General features: G+C 43.3%; 1 protein-coding gene across 2 annotated transcripts in view; it reads right to left on the bottom strand.

The window, feature by feature from the left end:
- Positions 1–1,146: 1,146 nt before the first annotated feature.
- ep300a (E1A binding protein p300 a) overlaps positions 1,147–16,117 on the bottom strand; it is a 26,493-nt gene continuing 11,522 nt past the window's right edge. For both annotated transcript variants that reach the window (XM_053413249.1, XM_053413250.1), the window contains exons 15-31: positions 15,582–15,981; positions 15,272–15,390; positions 15,006–15,069; positions 14,029–14,204; positions 12,849–12,937; positions 11,675–11,755; positions 10,341–10,397; positions 10,163–10,240; positions 9,997–10,064; positions 8,828–8,978; positions 8,498–8,644; positions 8,255–8,368; positions 7,934–8,099; positions 7,572–7,739; positions 7,325–7,486; positions 6,859–7,140; positions 1,147–6,718 (exon numbers count right to left, since the gene is read on the bottom strand). In XM_053413249.1, coding sequence (XP_053269224.1) covers positions 3,500–6,718; positions 6,859–7,140; positions 7,325–7,486; positions 7,572–7,739; positions 7,934–8,099; positions 8,255–8,368; positions 8,498–8,644; positions 8,828–8,978; positions 9,997–10,064; positions 10,163–10,240; positions 10,341–10,397; positions 11,675–11,755; positions 12,849–12,937; positions 14,029–14,204; positions 15,006–15,069; positions 15,272–15,390; positions 15,582–15,981 — 5,541 coding nt within the window. In that variant the 3' untranslated portion in view covers positions 1,147–3,499. The remainder of the gene's footprint in view (positions 6,719–6,858; positions 7,141–7,324; positions 7,487–7,571; positions 7,740–7,933; positions 8,100–8,254; positions 8,369–8,497; positions 8,645–8,827; positions 8,979–9,996; positions 10,065–10,162; positions 10,241–10,340; positions 10,398–11,674; positions 11,756–12,848; positions 12,938–14,028; positions 14,205–15,005; positions 15,070–15,271; positions 15,391–15,581; positions 15,982–16,117) is intronic.

Raw genomic sequence — 16,117 nt, 5'->3', positions numbered from 1 at the left:
ATGAGGAAAATTCCCTTGAGGGTCCAGTGTGTTATGTTTAGGTGAAAGGGATCTATTCTCAGAAATTGAATATAAAATAATACTATTGATGTTTTCACTAGTGTGTTTCATCCAAAGTTTTGCGAATTGTTTTTATCTTTTCCCAAGAATGGGCCATTTATATTGATCTACATTATGTTCACATCGGGAGTGGGTCCTCTCTACATTGGCCCAGACTGGACAAACTAAACACCTTTTGAGATTTCACGTCAACTGAAGTCTGCCACAGGTTCTCTTTCATGTTTGGAAGGGGACTGTGAGGTGAAAGGTATTCAGCTGCAACATGACACTTCACCACTAGATTTCACTAAATTCTACACACTCAACCTTTAAGGCCTTCTTGAGATATAATGTTCACAAGAACGGGACAGTTATACTAAGAAAATGTGCGTACGAATGAGTGAACAACCCGGAAACATAATGCCGAGAACCACTGGCTGTCACCGGCTCAGAGGCCAACAAATCAAATCAAATCAATCATACCTCGATAGTTTTGTCCCATAAAGCCTGATTCACACTCAATGTCTGTTCAAGGTCAATTATATCTATTCTTGAGTCTTTATTGATCATTGAGATGTTTTAATAGTATTTATAATAATAATAATACATTTTATTCATATACTGCTTTGAAGGAACTCGTGCAGAGGTGACAAGATTCTAATTGACCGCAGAGCCTCTCAAACAGCTTCAGTTGTTTGTGGTCCTGTTTCCCTCCTGAGGCCAGTCTCCTGCTCTACCACATCCCAGAGGTTTTCTACTGGAAGCAGATCTAGTGATGATAGACGTCACTGAAGGTCACTCATTTGAGACCTTTGGATTTGTGATCTGGAGCATTCTCCAATTGCAAGAAAAGATTTTAAATTGAGGCCATAAAGGCGTGAACATGGTGAGCAGCAATACTCCCGACTGTGCCGTTAAATGTAATCGTCAAAGAGCCCAGAGTGGAACAAGATAGGGTCTACGCAGGTTTCAACAACATTTTAAGAATGAATGAAACTTAAGACGTATGTCAAGGACAACAGATGAGGGAATATCAGAGTTGGTTGTATCTAGAAAAACCATAAAATTCTACTGATGATGTTGAAAGAAATTGAGGCGACACTTAAGTATTTTTCCAATGGTACAAACATACTTTATTGTACAATTAATTTATTGGCAAAAAAAACAAAACAATCAGACCACCAAAATAACTTAAAAAAAGAAAGTAATGAAAATGGAGCAACAGTTATTTTTGCTTTCTCTCAGCAAGCACCAAAATTGTTAACAAGAGGAACAAAAAAAAGTGGTCAAAGATTCCATTTGAATACTAAACAAATATTTAAATAGTCTGATTTCCAGTCTCTTTTTCGGAGAAATGATCAAAACAAAACCATTTTTTTCAGTTGCCATCAGTCTGTACAGCGATTCAGCATGTATACAACTATATTCATGTACATGACACATTTCTTCAAAAGGATGGTTTAAATTTCACTCCACAGTCTCCCCAGGGCAAACTGAATGACTGTCTGCAGTGTCTTTTTGCATCACCATAACATCTTTAATACAAAACAAAACATGATTAATCTAATAATTCCTGTAGCTTCAAGTTTTATTTCCAAAAAATAAAATTAAATAATATATCTATATATAAAAGACAGTTTTTCCTTGCTTTTTTCTTATAAAATAAGTCTCAAGATATATTGCCACCTGGTTCTGATGCGTTCCCCCACCCCATACCCAGCAAGCCCAACCTTTTTCAGAAAAATAGTGAGCATGTGAATATTGTCTTCAGTCCTCTCCAGAAAAAAGCTAAATGACCAAATTTAAACTTATTCAGATCACACCTCTAATCAACCCCAGGGTCGACTTCTTCTTCGTGCAGGTTTCACTTGGTAAGTTTTGAGATTGTTCAGGTGCGACTTGTTTCGATAACCACCACCCTCCCTAAAACCATGTCAAAAATACACAGGAAAAGGCGCATTGGTGCTTGTGACCTACTACACCCCATACTGTACCCTTTTAGAAAAAATCTGAATACTGTACAGTAGCTCAGGAGTACTTTAGATTTTTGTTTTGTTCTTTTTTCTTTTTTTTTAAACAGATACAGCAAATATCCAACAAAACAAGAAGGGGAACAAAGCAGCAGAAAATAGCTTCTCTGCTCATAAGGTTTTTAAGTATTTACAATGTCTTTTTCTTTTTTTTTACACTTCTGACTTTTATTACAAAAACAGTATCTAAGTCCACCATTTCTTACTTTGTACAGTACTAACATTGAATGAAACCTTGTGGCTGAGAAGCAGTCATGAGGGAAGAAGGACAGAAAAGACGACTGAAGGGGAAATCGTCATGGTTGAGGACACAGGCAGGATTTACTTTAAACGTCTTCAGCCCCAAAAACAAAAGTCAACCGACCACTTTCCCATGTCACAGTTCATAAACAGGGTTTTAATATATGTACACGCACAACCTGCTGAACAATGACCAGCTGAAAACGGAGGTACAATACTCCCCTGGCTAAACGATCAGGCATCAACAGTTCACCCCTCCATTTAATTTTTTCCAGGAGTGGTGTCAGGGAAAGGAAGGTGTGCACATTCATAGGCAAACTGAAGATGGAGGGTAGAGAGGTGGCCCATAGGTTAAAAGATCTCTATCTGCTCTTCGGATCTGGCCACCGGTTGCAGAAAAATGTGACCAAACCCACCATTAGTGTCCCCCCCCCCCCACAAACACTGTTATGGTTGAATTCAAACCTATAAACCCTGACAGAAAATAAAAAAAGAGGAAAGTTGTCACAAATCAAACTGCAATTAACGCAACCTTCCACCCACACACCACATAAAATACATAAAATAAATTCTTTGTATTTGACTTGTTGCAGTTGTTGTAAAATGTACATTGCTTTGAGAGAAGGCTGTAACGGAAGATATGTCAATGCTTGTTTCATGATCCCCCCCCCCTCCCCAAAAATTATAAATTCAGAAATAAAATATACTTACTCTCTGCAAAATAGATACAATCATGACTGGGTATTTGAGGAGGAAAACAAAACGATAAAAAAGGTACATCGTGTCATTTCACTTTAATTTTTAGCCACATTTAAAATCTTAAAAATATTCATAAAAAGGCAAAATTCTCAGTCCCCAAAAATATTGTGTCGTAGACTTGAGGAAGAAATATCTTCGACCTGAAACACTGCCCTTCCACCTTTTGTACACAATTGGCAAAAATATATAGATATATATTAACAGCAATAACTTACCATTGTTTAATTTATTCATTTATTGACTTCTAGGATTGATCTCCCATAAGAAGGAAGCTTCAGTTCTTATTTATACATCACAAAAATATTTAAATAAAAAATAAAAACTTCTAAAACCCCAAAGCCGTAGTCCCGTCTTGCTCTCCTTTCATGGCAGTTTGTTATTTGGGGCAACTCATCAGAGCATCAAGACAGAAAGACAACATGGAGCCAAGGCTACATAAGGTCTAAACTGTTGTGGTTAATGTTCGCTCCCAACTCCTGGTTGTTGTTACCGCTGTTGTTATTATTCCCACCCAAAATGTCTGACTGTCCGCCCTGTCCACCGTGCATCCCCGTCATCCCACTCAACTGGGACATGATGGAGTTCTGGTCAGAGCTGAACTGACTGGGATCTCCTGAACCACCCGGCTGCTGCTGAGGTAACACTTGCTGCTGGGGTTGAGAAGGTTGGGGCAACGCCATGCTGGGGTGATGTTGGTTTAAGTGGCCTGGGTGGGGTGAGCCAGTCTGGGTCTGCGGAGAGATGCGATGAGGTGAGGGCTGAGGTTGGGATGAGGGCTGCATGCGTGGGGACGGGCTCGAGTGCGGGGGCTGCGACTGCGGTCTCGGTGAGGGCTGAGGTGACCTCACCTGACTGCTGAGGGAGCCTGGACCTTGGAGGTGGTGGGGAGACTGAGCCATCTGCTGTTGAGGACTCATAGGACTGCTATGATGGGCAGGAGAGCCGCCCCCAAGGTGTTGCTGCTGCAGCAGCCTCTGGTGGATGTTCTGGTGGAGCAAACTTTGTGTCGTCTGTGGCAGTGGGGGTCCACCACCCCCTCCACCTTGCTGTTGTTGTCCCTGCCCTGGTCCGACTTGTCCAGCCTGAAGTTGAGGTCCTCCAGGTCCTCCTCCTCCACTGGGCCCTCCGTCTTGTCCTTGGAGTCCACCCATTGGATTTTGCTGCTGCTGCTGCAGCTGCTGTTGTTGTTGTTGCTGTTGCTGTTGTTGTTGCTGCATCTGCATCTGGAGTCTTTGCTGGAGCGCTGCAGCCACTTGTGACATGGTGCTGGGGTAGCCTTGCTGCTGGCCCGGCTGTCCTGGTGCCCCCTGTGGCCCTCCTTGTGGCTGCTGGGGTCCCCCTACGCCTCCACCACCTGACTGGGGTTGGGAAGAAGGGGGTATCCCTGGCTGACCCTGGCCAGGCTGCATGAAGCCTTGCTGGCCTTGCTGCTGCTGAAGTCCTTGAGGCTGCTGGAACTGCCCATGGTTTCCCATCTGCTGCTGCTGTTGTTGCTGCTGTTGCTGCTGCTGTTGCTGCTGCTGTTGTTGCAGATGTCTTCTCATCATCAACATCTCTCTGAACTGTGTGGTCATGGTGCCTTGTTGCCCTCCTTGCATTGCTCCCTGTTGTTGTTGTTGTTGCTGCTGTTGCTGTTGTTGCAATGCAGCCATTTGCTGTTGCTGGAGATTCCCAGGCAACATTGGGCGCTGTTGTTGCTGCTGCTGCTGTTGCTGTTGTTGTAACTGCTGCAGCTGAGCCATGGTGGGCATATTTCCTCCTTGTGCTCCGCCCTGAACCATGTTTATCCCTGGTTGGCCTGCCTGGTTCACATTAACTTGTGGTTGTCCTTCCATGTTAGGAAGCTGGTTAGCCCCAGGTCCTCCTACACCCGGAAGCCCTCCAGGAGCGCCTTGGAACCTCACACCTCCAGGGGCCCCTTGTGGAGGCCCTCCTGGTCCTCCAGGACCCCCCTGACCTCCTTGATATCGTGCTGCTCTTTGCCTGATAAAAGCAGCCATGAGAGTTGGGTTGGAACGAAGTATGCTGAGGACTTGCTGCTGTTGAACGGGAGAGCTTGGGGAGCGCAGAGTTCGCAGAAGGTCTTGTAGAGCTGCCTGGGGTAAATTTCCTGTTCCAGCTGCACCTGCTATCTGAGTAGGTGGCCCAGCGGCCCCTCCTGGTACACCCATTACCTGCATCATCCCACGGTTTCCAGGTTGAGGTTGCTGCTGATTCATCGGCTGCTGCGGAACAGCTCCTGGTTGCTGCGGTGCCATGTGACCCATCATGACTGACCGTTGTTGAGGGTTCATGGCCGGCCCCCCAGCACCCCACTGCTGGTTTGTTGGCTGGAGTTGTCCACCGCCTGCCTGTTGAACTTGCTGGAGCTGCTGCTGAACTTGAGGTGGCAACTGCGTCTGAGGGCCACCTTGCTGCATCCCTGCTAGCATTCCCTGCTGCTGTGGGTCTAACATAGTCCTTCCGACAACTCCCTGAGCCTGTGGGGGCATGCCTTGGGCCCCAATGTGGGGCATGCCCATCTGGGCCTGGGTGTTCGGGTGGTGAGGATGTGATGGCATCATGCCACCCTGACCCAAGCCACGAATCTGGGCCTGGGCCTGGGCCATCTGTCTCTGGGTCTCTGCTAGGCGCTGAATTTTTAGGGCTGTCTCTACAGCAGCCAAAGGGGGGCCTTGCTGTTGGCCTTGTACAGGCATGGAACCTTGTCCTTGACTGGGTTGTTGCTGCTGCTGCTGGGGTGGGGTGGCTGGGCCAAGACCAGGTTTGCCCAGTGACTGGTGGAGAGGAGAGGCTCCAGGAGGTCTTGGGTTGTACGGAGGCAAACCACCCGGGTGCTGTGGCTTCTGAAGTTGCTGGACATTGGGAGGCTGCTGCTGGAGCTGAGGCATCATTTGCTGCTGAGGAGAATTCATCACCCCCCCTCCACCTACCTGCTGAAACTGATGAAGATGGTGTTGAGGGGGCATTGCACCGCCTTGCTGTGAAACTTGCTGTTGCTGGCCTGGAACTCCCATTCCCCCCATCCCAACTCCCTGCTGCTGTTGGAGCGCAGGCATGTTCCCCTGGGTGGGTGTCTGTGGGGTAGGAGGCTGAGTGCCCACAGAGGTAGGGGTTCCAGGACCAGTTCCTCCATTGTTTGCTCCTGGAGAGGGTAAACCATTGCCCCCAGGAGCTCCTCCAGGAGCAGACTGGCCCACTCTCTGCATGCTGGCCATCCTCCTCCTTATCATCTGGGCTTGCTGGAGTCTGTGCTGCAGCTGCTGCTGACGGAGCTTGTGCTTGATGTTTAGGCAGAATGGGACTGGGCACTTGTTCTCCTGACAGTGTTTTGCGTGGTAGCAACAAAGCGCGATGAGCTGCTTGCAGATGGGGCAACCACCATTGGTTTTTCTTTTGCAGCCTTTTGTGTGCTGAACAACCCGTTTCATCTTCTGGCAGGACGGCAGTGAGCAGTTTGCATTTCGACACTGGCAGGCATGGACGAGGGACTGGATGCAGCGCTGGATGCTGAGGCGACGGGAGTCTCCAGGGCTCTGAGTTGTAGCAGCTGCCTGGTTGCTGCTTTCATCATCCAAACCGAGACCTAACTTCTCCATCTTGTGCACGTGGCCCTTAGTGTTGTAACATGTGATGCAGAGGTCATAATCCTGTGAGGAATGGCATGGATTAGAAGGTTAGAAATTGATATGTAGCCGGTATCACAGTGACATCCTCATTTTCGTTTTTTATATTCTTCACATGTTCAAATAGAAATGAGACGCACTAAAACAACCCTTCTCTAACTCACCTCACAGACGGTACAGTGAAAGCGTGTCTCCACGTGGTTCTTGCACTCGTTACAAGTGTACACGAAGCGGTCCTGGCTTTGGTTGTGCAACTCTACCAACATGCACATGGAGCTCCACTTGGACCTCCTAAGCGAGCTGAACTCCAGGTGTTTGTCCCTGGCCAATGTCAGGAAAGCATCACGGCCATCCATGAGGTCACATGCCATCAGGGAATCCGGGTCTGAAATAGGCGGCAAGGCGTTTGTGATGGGGGCTGAGCTCAGTCGGATCACAAAGAACACCTGGGATGGGAAAGAGGAGAGAAGTCTTTTAAAACAAATTCCCCTTTGTGCCAGCACTGGTGGCAGAGTTGCAAAAATTTAAGTCTGGAAAATAAAGTCAATAGCTAAGCCATTACATCTTTTAGATTCCACTCCTACAGTTACATGTGTGATTAGATACAGGTACTTTAGTATTTTCTTGTACCTCTTTGTGTTTTTCCATAGTAGCATAGAGTTTCTGTGAAAGGTCATTGGAGACATTCGGCATCCCTGGCTTCTTCTTATTGGCTCGACTCAAGCTGCTCTTGTTCTTACTAGTCTTCTTGTTGTTCTTCTTCTTTGCATTTTTACTGTCACCTTTTGTTTCCTGCACAAGAAAAGAGGGAGACCATCAGAGATCATCTCATCAACAAGCTTTTCCGGGCCATGTTGATAAATCATTGCATTCTTACATCAATACTCTCATTGGAAGTGCTGTTCTCCTCCCTTTTCCTCTCCTCTTCCTCCTGTTCTAGCTCTTTGATGCTCTCCTCCAGCACATTGGGCCAAAAGTCCCCCTCAAAGTAAGGCAGCTCATTGGCACTGGTCAAACGATCCTCTGTTGCCTGCTTGAAAACATCCTTTAGGGGTACATTGAAAACAAAGTTAGTGTTTTACATGGATAGTTATTTTTAGCAGGTATACCATTCTTTTACACCGATGTTCATCTTAGAAACTGTGCTGATTGCAATTGTATAGTATAAACTTAAAAGCAAAAGAGCTAACATGAAGAAATACAATTAAGCGAGAGTAAAAACTATTGCTGCCTCTTTACCTTGAAGTCGTGCACTATCCGCTCTGACACAGCTTTGTCTAACATCTTCTTGTACCATTCCTGAAGACGTTTGGGCTTTGGGATCTTCTGATCTGCAGGGTGACAGTGGAATATGTAGTCATCCCCTTCACTTGGTGGGCAGGCCCAGATGTGGCCAGTGGTGTAGCTGAGGATGACAGACCATAAACAGTGAGCATGATGAATATATAATCCAGCGAATGTAAGTTCTTGGACAGAATAAAAACTACATTCAGGTACTTATTTGTGAGTACCTGAAGGCAATACAAAAAATAAAAGCTTTCTTTGAGCAGGAACACTTACCCCAACTTCCTGACATATTCCAAGTACCCAAGGAGGATTTCATAGTAAACGGCTGTTCTTAGAGAACGAGGCCGAAAAAAGTGTACACTGTCCAGGTAGGAGATGTATACTCGCCTGAGTGGATGAAAGTAAATATAAATTCATACAGAAATATCACAACTGCCTAAACTTTTTTACAAAATTATCTTATTTTCAAGTGACAAATGGCCCATGTATAATAAAATCTACTAATGCTGTCCTTACCTCTGGTTGGGCTGAGGACAGTCAGATCCGTACTCTTGAACGTGCATACCAAAGAAGCAGACATCTGCTCCATCAATGTCCTCAAATGCAAAAAGGGCCTTTGTCCTGTATGGGAAAGACTCCGACATCTCTCCGCTGTCCACAAATCTGAAGGCGAAAACAAGGGTGTGTCAATTTACCAACTGTAAGCTCTAACAAGTAATACTCATGTGTGTCACCTTCTTGTTCCATGAAGTCTTGGCATTCAAGATTTTAACAATAGAAAATTCTATACGCTAAAACAATTTTGCAATGATCTAGTTTAAGTTGGACTGTTCCTAATTCCTGTACCTGGACTTCATGCCTGGTTTAACCTCCACCATTTTATCAGATACATGGACGACACGAATGAAGACTTCTCCCGACTCCGGGTGACTCATACGCTTTAAGAAGTCGTTCACCCTCGTCTCCAGGTAATAGCCCAACTTTGTGTGGGGCAACCCTGTGTGGGAGAAAGCCAGGGGAAACATTTTAGTCTATGTAGTATCATAACAATTGTAAAAACAGCAGTGGTAAATATGACTTAAAGCTACAAATGAAGAACCTGATTCCCTTATCTGTATATGTGATGTCCTGTGCACAGCCTGACAAATCAGAAAGTAACCAAACTGGCATGTCTCTGGAAAATGTATCAAAAGTATAATTCTGTAATTCTATAACTCACATGTACATGTGAAAGTACAGTTTCAAATTAGAGGCCTGAATCAGTAAATGGTGACAGTAGGAGAGTAAAATGTGACAGTAGTCTCGTGAGTGGGTGACTTTAGGATTAGACAGAGTCAGTAGGGGTGTGCAATATTAGGAAAAAATGCGATATCGATAACGTTGTTTAATATCGTGATGACCATATGACTTGCGATAAATAAACAGTCCCTGGCTACGGACGCAGAGACCGCAGAAAGCTCCACAGCCGGGAGAAGGCGCACAGCCCGGTCACAGCACCACCAAGTCCGGGGCAGACACCAGGTACACAGCAACAAGTTATTTTTTTACAGTCTTTAGCAGCTCTGTTAGTAATTTACTGCTCCTCTGTGTCTCTATCATTCTCGCCTAGGGATCCAACATTGCCAGGCCCGGCCTTGATTCGCGCTGTGCCGACTGCATCAAACCAAACAGAGCGCTCCCTGCCTACTCCTACATCTCCATACTTTTACAAAGTTTATAAAGTCTGTTGTTTTTACCCAGACTGAGTTTACACATGTGCCCGATCACACTATTTGTCTGTGAGCGCGCGTGTGTGTGTGTGTGTGTGAGTGAGTGAGTGAGTGAGTGAGTGAGAGACAGAGAGCTCGTAACGTGAGCTTGCACATGGTTACTAATAATTACAATATTATCATAGACGATATATATCGCACACCCCTAACAGTCAGTATGAAATAATAAACCAGTGTGCTCCATGAGTATATTCAAGTACGAAACAGGACATTGTGATTAACTGCGATAGAAGAATTGTCACTTACGTTTGGAAGAATACTTGTTTTCTTTCCTTGTTTTATTTGCCTTCTTTAAGCAGCCATCACATACAAAACTGAGATACAGCAAAGAGAAACGTGGTTAAAACAGTCAAATAACATAATAAAAGATAAAGAACACTGAGAATGACTGGAATAAGGAAAAGCTTCTCACCCCGATGGCCAGATTGTTTCATGGTGCAGGACACAGATCTGGTGCATCCTGCGGCCGCAGTCCAAACATTCAACAAGGCTGAAAAAAATTAAAATTACATGTTGAAGCCCTTGAAAGAAATTCATTATTTTCTTCTTCCTCAAAGCAAATATGTGACATTAGCAGGCTGTTAACTTACAGTTCAGGGTCCAGTGTGTCATTCTTCTTCTTCTCAAACTGCTCCTTGTTAATCGATCTAAAATTACAAGTGAGTGCGTCAAAAAACATAAATGAGGAAATTGTCAAGACATGCTAGGTAAAACATTTAGTTTCAAGTTCATCAGGCCTTTAACCTTAAGGCTTTTCTGCACAATTTCATATTAAATTTCCTGACATCAGCATCTTTACTGAAGCATTCATTTCAGCCAAAATGCCACAGTCCAATAGGCCACAGGCTGTGATGCCAACCAAATCAGTCACTAAGTTTATGTGTGGTATAGGAATTGAAAAAAATGAAAAAAAATCTCGTCTTGGCTGAAAATCACTTAGGAGTAAGATTTTGTACTAAGGACAAAAAATTTGACTGAAAGTGTTACCTAGGAGTAGGGTTGCAAAGGGGCGGAACATTTTCGGAAACTTTCCATGGGAATATTGAGCTAGGGAATTTTTGGAATCTTGCACAAAAAAAAATGTTTGCGCAAATTAAACCCTGCGCAATAAAAACATTAAAAACTCTATTCTAAAGATATATGAAATGCAGCACACGCTGCACGTTGAATTTCAACCCTGCAGTGTGCATTTCTCCATCACATACACAGATAATTCCCAGCATCCTGCACACTACAGCAGGGTCATTGAGGCCTGCTGTAGTGTGCAGGAGTAGTCAGGTAAGTTTCGATGATATTACTGGTGAAAATATATTGGCATGCTGATAGTTCATCTGTCCATCTAGCCTATTTCTATTCATTTATCCATCAATTGTAAAATATTTTTTAAGACGATTCCAACTATTTATATCTCTGGCATTGCATTAGTGTTTTTTTACAAACTTTTTTTCTCATCTTATTCTACATTCACTATCTCATGTGTGGAGACATTTCACCCCAGCCAATGTAAAATGAAAGGCTGTGTGCATTTGCAAATACTGTGCAAAGACCTTTCTTAAGAATGACACAAAGATCCAGAAGCAGATAGTCAAGTGCCCAAAGTTTCCTCAGGGCTCAAATCAGCCTATCACAAAAAAAAATGTGTATATTTATGTCTGTATATGACAAGGTAAATACAGTTAGTATAAATTACCCATACAATTTCCAGATTTTTTCCGTTAATTCCCATTAATTCCCGTATATTCCCATGGAAAGTTTCCCACTTTGAGTATTCCCGGAATTTTGCAACCCTACCTAGGAGTAAAAATTGCATTTCAAAATATAAATTTGATCACTTCGCAAGTCAATTGCTATGTGGAATTGTCTTCTTTTGCAGGAAGCTTTTACTATTAGGTAGTAAGTATTAGGAAAATGCAGTAATACTTACGTCTGTGTCTGGGTGGGATCATCACCCAGGGAAACCGTCTCCCCCTGGATCTCGTTGAAACACTTCTCGCAGAAGTGGTACCTGTTAGCAACAAGCCCAAATTTTGGTGAACTACACCGTTCCCCCGCAGCACAGTCAATCACAGACAGCGCACAGGAGGGCAGTCATCAAATGGTACAGGATATGGGCACGGCAGGGTGCCACAAGCGGAGCAAGCAGGAAGTAGGAGCGCAGGACAGCAGGAAGTCGTCATCGGAAAAGCCAGTCAAATTTTTGAGGGGTGAGGGTGACAGGATGGGGGGTGGGTTTTGGAGGTGCATGGTCGGTCAAGGCAAAAGCAAGCCAATGTTGACATCATAGCCATTGGAAGGGAGGACAGACAAGTCATATGGACCAGGAAAAGGACGAGACAAAAACACAGCAGAAAGCCGAGGCAGAGCACAGATTAGCAATTTGGACACGACAGGATGAGCAACAACCACCATCACAGCAAACAGAGCAGGAGCAGAGTCAACAGGAGAAGGGGACGGGAGCAGGGCGTTGTCGCACAAGACATCATACAGACACCAAACAAATATGAACAAATAAGCACAGACAACTGCTTTGCTATCCATTCAAGCAGTTCATTTTAAAGTATGTCCTTTCACATTCCAGTAAGGCTCTTATTGGTGTGTTCTAAGACTGAGGACAGGAATAAAATATCAAAAGAAGTAAAGTGAACTTTATACATTAACAAATTCACAGGTCAACATATTGGAACAAGCCCTTTATTCCTTAAAAAAAGGCAAGTTCGTGGAGTCTTCAAAATATGAATACCTCAATTTGCTCCAGAAAAACAAAAACAATTGGTTTGTATGTATCAACTAATACTTGCTTTTTCAAAGATAAGTTTAATTAAACGATGAACAGCTTAAAGAATGTGAGGAGAGGGCAGACTGTTAAAATGCCAGTGCATCAGGAACGACATGAAGGTATAAAAATGGGGGAAATGAAGTGAGGGGACGCATTTAGGGAAATCAATTTCATAAAAGTTACACTGATAAAAGGAATGCTAATATCTGCCTCATTTTCAATTCAACTTCATATCCATTATCCCATCTTCCATTACTAACACTTCCATCCATCTAGGTGTCCCTCCACCCATTATTACATGGGTGTTTCCCTCCCATCATACCTGTTCTGGTAGCTGAAGTAAGCAGCATCTCGGGGAATAGTGCAAAGCTGCTTTCCATAGCAGCACAGTGTCTGAGGAGAGAACTCCAACTGATGGACAGAAACAAAGAAATAGGTAAGAATATATTTATCACTTCGCCATCAGCAATAGCTATTTCAGTGAAACCCAACTACACTGATCAAGAGTAAACAGACTGAATAAGTTAGTGGTAGACGTTACTGATAGAAGTTACGATACCGATGTCAGCTTCGGAAATGCCTCAGATATTGCGGAAAATGTCAGGGCAGACATTGGCGAGTATGCAAATCTATTTACCGATCTGAAACCATGTCTTTTAAGTATATTTGCTGTGACAACTATTACAATATATTATTCCAACTATTTTTTTTGTAATGACATGGAAAAATACTATATATTAACAAGAACATTGCAAGTTTTTCTCTGAGACACAACCTTACATCCACACTGCATCTGTAAAAACTTCCCCAGTGGAGCTGAACTGAGCTCATTTCTGTTTGGCTTAGTTTTGTTAAAAAACTAATAACAGCTACCTTCAACTGCTACTTTGTTTTTTTTGATCATCAGAAGTCAAGCTCTTAGCCAGCGTCTCGTAATAAGGCCCAATCAGTTGTGTTATTTGTCTGCAAAACCAAAAATAGCAGAGTTTAATGAGAGGTGAAATGCGATATGGCGGTGGTATGCCTATGGCCAAATTTAGCTATGAAGCCACTTCACTGCTTCCATTTTCAGATGTGAATGAGGGGACTTAATTTCTTAATGTAAAGCCGTGTTCAACCTTTTCCAGCCCAAAATCACTTTCTGAATCCAAACGTAAGGTGAGAACTTCCACCCTGATATCTTCCAAAAAAAACACATAGGAGGGTCATATTTATACTTTTTTGTCATTTCTTTTTAAGGCTGAATGTACAAGCATACATTTAAATTGCAGTTGTGCAACTTTATCTATTCAAAGCACAATATTCACATTAATAACAATTCATATTTACAGCATCTGTTCAAATGCACCTCTTCATACTGTGATTCCTGAACATACAGTTTAGGATATAATCCAACTTGTAGTGATGGAAATGCAGTTGTTTCTTAATCATAAGATCAACCCATAACAACATTCATTTCCCATCTCCACCCATTTAGTCAGTTCTGCAGCACTTTGACTCACCTTCCTGCCACAACAGTAGCCGAGGCTCTGCATGACGGGGTCGATCTCCTGCTCGAAAACCTCGGCCAGCTTGGAGCAGTACTTGTACACTCTGGATGTTTTACGGTTGTACAGCCAGGCGTTGTTGAACATCAGCCAAATGTCCTCCACGTACTGCCAGGGATCCTGGTACTGACCTACAGCCAAAACACAAAGGGTGGCATGATGGATTAAGAAGACTTTCAAGACTAATGATAGTCACCTTTAAAATGGGTAAGAAAAACAGGATCGACCTGTAGTCTGATGTGCCGTTTCCATCCATGTGAAAAAGAAAATAATGATTTTTTTTGTTTTAAAGCAACTCACATGAAGCAAAATGTATCTTTAGCCTTTACTACACAAAATGACTTCCTTTTGATATTCGGGATGACTTATCGGTTTAACATATGCCGTGTAAAAAATCTTCGATGGTTAGTTGAAGCACTTAATTATTAATAACCATGATGATTTGGTTGATGCTGGACAGTATCTATCTATTGATATAGAGGCGCAGCAAGCAATCTCTGCTTTATGTTGTAAAAACATGGTGGAGGGAGCAGCAGGGTGAGAGCTGTAAGTGCAGGGGAGCTGCCAGTGCTCAGGCCAGAGCTGGAAAATGCTAGCATCCACCATCACCGAATTGCATGTGTTGCATATTGATAATCTGTCATGATTCTGACGTTTGGGGTATAAACTTAATGTAATGAGAAGTAAACCATCTCTTCTCCCTCCTGACGAATAATTACAATATTGTCATTGGTAATAAATATATCATTCACATTTTTTACATTTTCAGTCGATAAAAAAAAACAAAAAAAAAACGATAATACTGACAAACATGATCATTTAGGACACTATAATTGTGTTTTTCACACCGTTTCATCTCTATTTTTAATCATACAAAATAGTTATTTATTGGAGTCCCCTATGTTTCCCGGGAAATAGAAATAAATACTAACCAGTGTCCAGCTTTCGCTTGATTGTTGATAAGTCCATGGGGCTCTTCACTATGTCAAAGTAGTCCTGCAAGATCAAAAGGTAAATTTGTGAAAACCACTGTGAGTTAATGGCATAAACAAGTAAAGCAAGACGAGGTGCAGTATCAGTAAGGAGACAATGGACTTCTTCTTAAGTTGATAGGAAGAACGTACACAATTCTAAACCCTACAAGAGGGCTGTTTATACATGGCAGAGGAACAAAAAGACTTGAGCAGGGGTTACATACAGGTATGCACAGCAGCTGTGGATCAACAGGCATTCTGAATGGCAGCGACTCTGGATCTTGACGATATAGTGATTCGAGAGTCGGCATCAGGGCCTGTCGAAGCTCCTCAGGTTTGAAGACTGGGAAGAGAGATGGTCAGAGAAGGAAAATCAAAAAGTTGTAAAAGTTATACTACTTCCATTAACCATTTGTATTCCATGACACAGACAAAAAAATACATTTAGATCAACAACATACAGAGAAATGCTCAAATATTGCATATATGGTCCAGATGTTTATGTATTCCAGTAATAAGACAAGTCCTCCTTACTCTTCTTTTTCGCTGAGGCTTGTTGTACAGCTGAATCTGACGTATCCTCTTCCTCTTTCACCTCCTTCTTAATCTCTGGTTTCCTGTCTTCCGTCTTCACACTGGACATCTGCATTGTTGTTGATGTATCCATTGAACCACCTTTACCTCCCTCTCCACAGCACTCCTCCTTTTTCAGCTCTGATTTGATGGGCTTTTCCTCCGATTTGAAGTTGCTGAGCTTCCCTCCTTTGGAGCAGCTGCCGGCATCGCTCTCGTCCTCCTCATCCTGCTGCTTGATCTCCATTTTGGGGTCGAGGTTGTTTTCTGAGTGCGGCTGCTGGGAGGAAGTGTCCTGGCTGCTGACAGAGGCTGGAGTCAGGGCCTGGCTATCCACAGGGAATGAACCCTTTTGGGACAACTAGGAAAAGAGATGGCGAACATGACAGTGATGAATGAAAGGAACAAACAATTAAATGACTAAATATACAGGAAAATCGGTCTGATTCAAAGACAATACAGCTGAACGGTCTACAACTTTAGTCTCTTGAAGGTTC

This window comes from Pleuronectes platessa, chromosome 21 (genome assembly GCF_947347685.1).
Source record: "Pleuronectes platessa chromosome 21, fPlePla1.1, whole genome shotgun sequence".
NCBI lineage: Eukaryota > Metazoa > Chordata > Actinopteri > Pleuronectiformes > Pleuronectidae > Pleuronectes > Pleuronectes platessa.
Note: the sequence above shows the minus strand (reverse complement) of the source record. Positions and strands in the feature narration are given on the sequence as shown.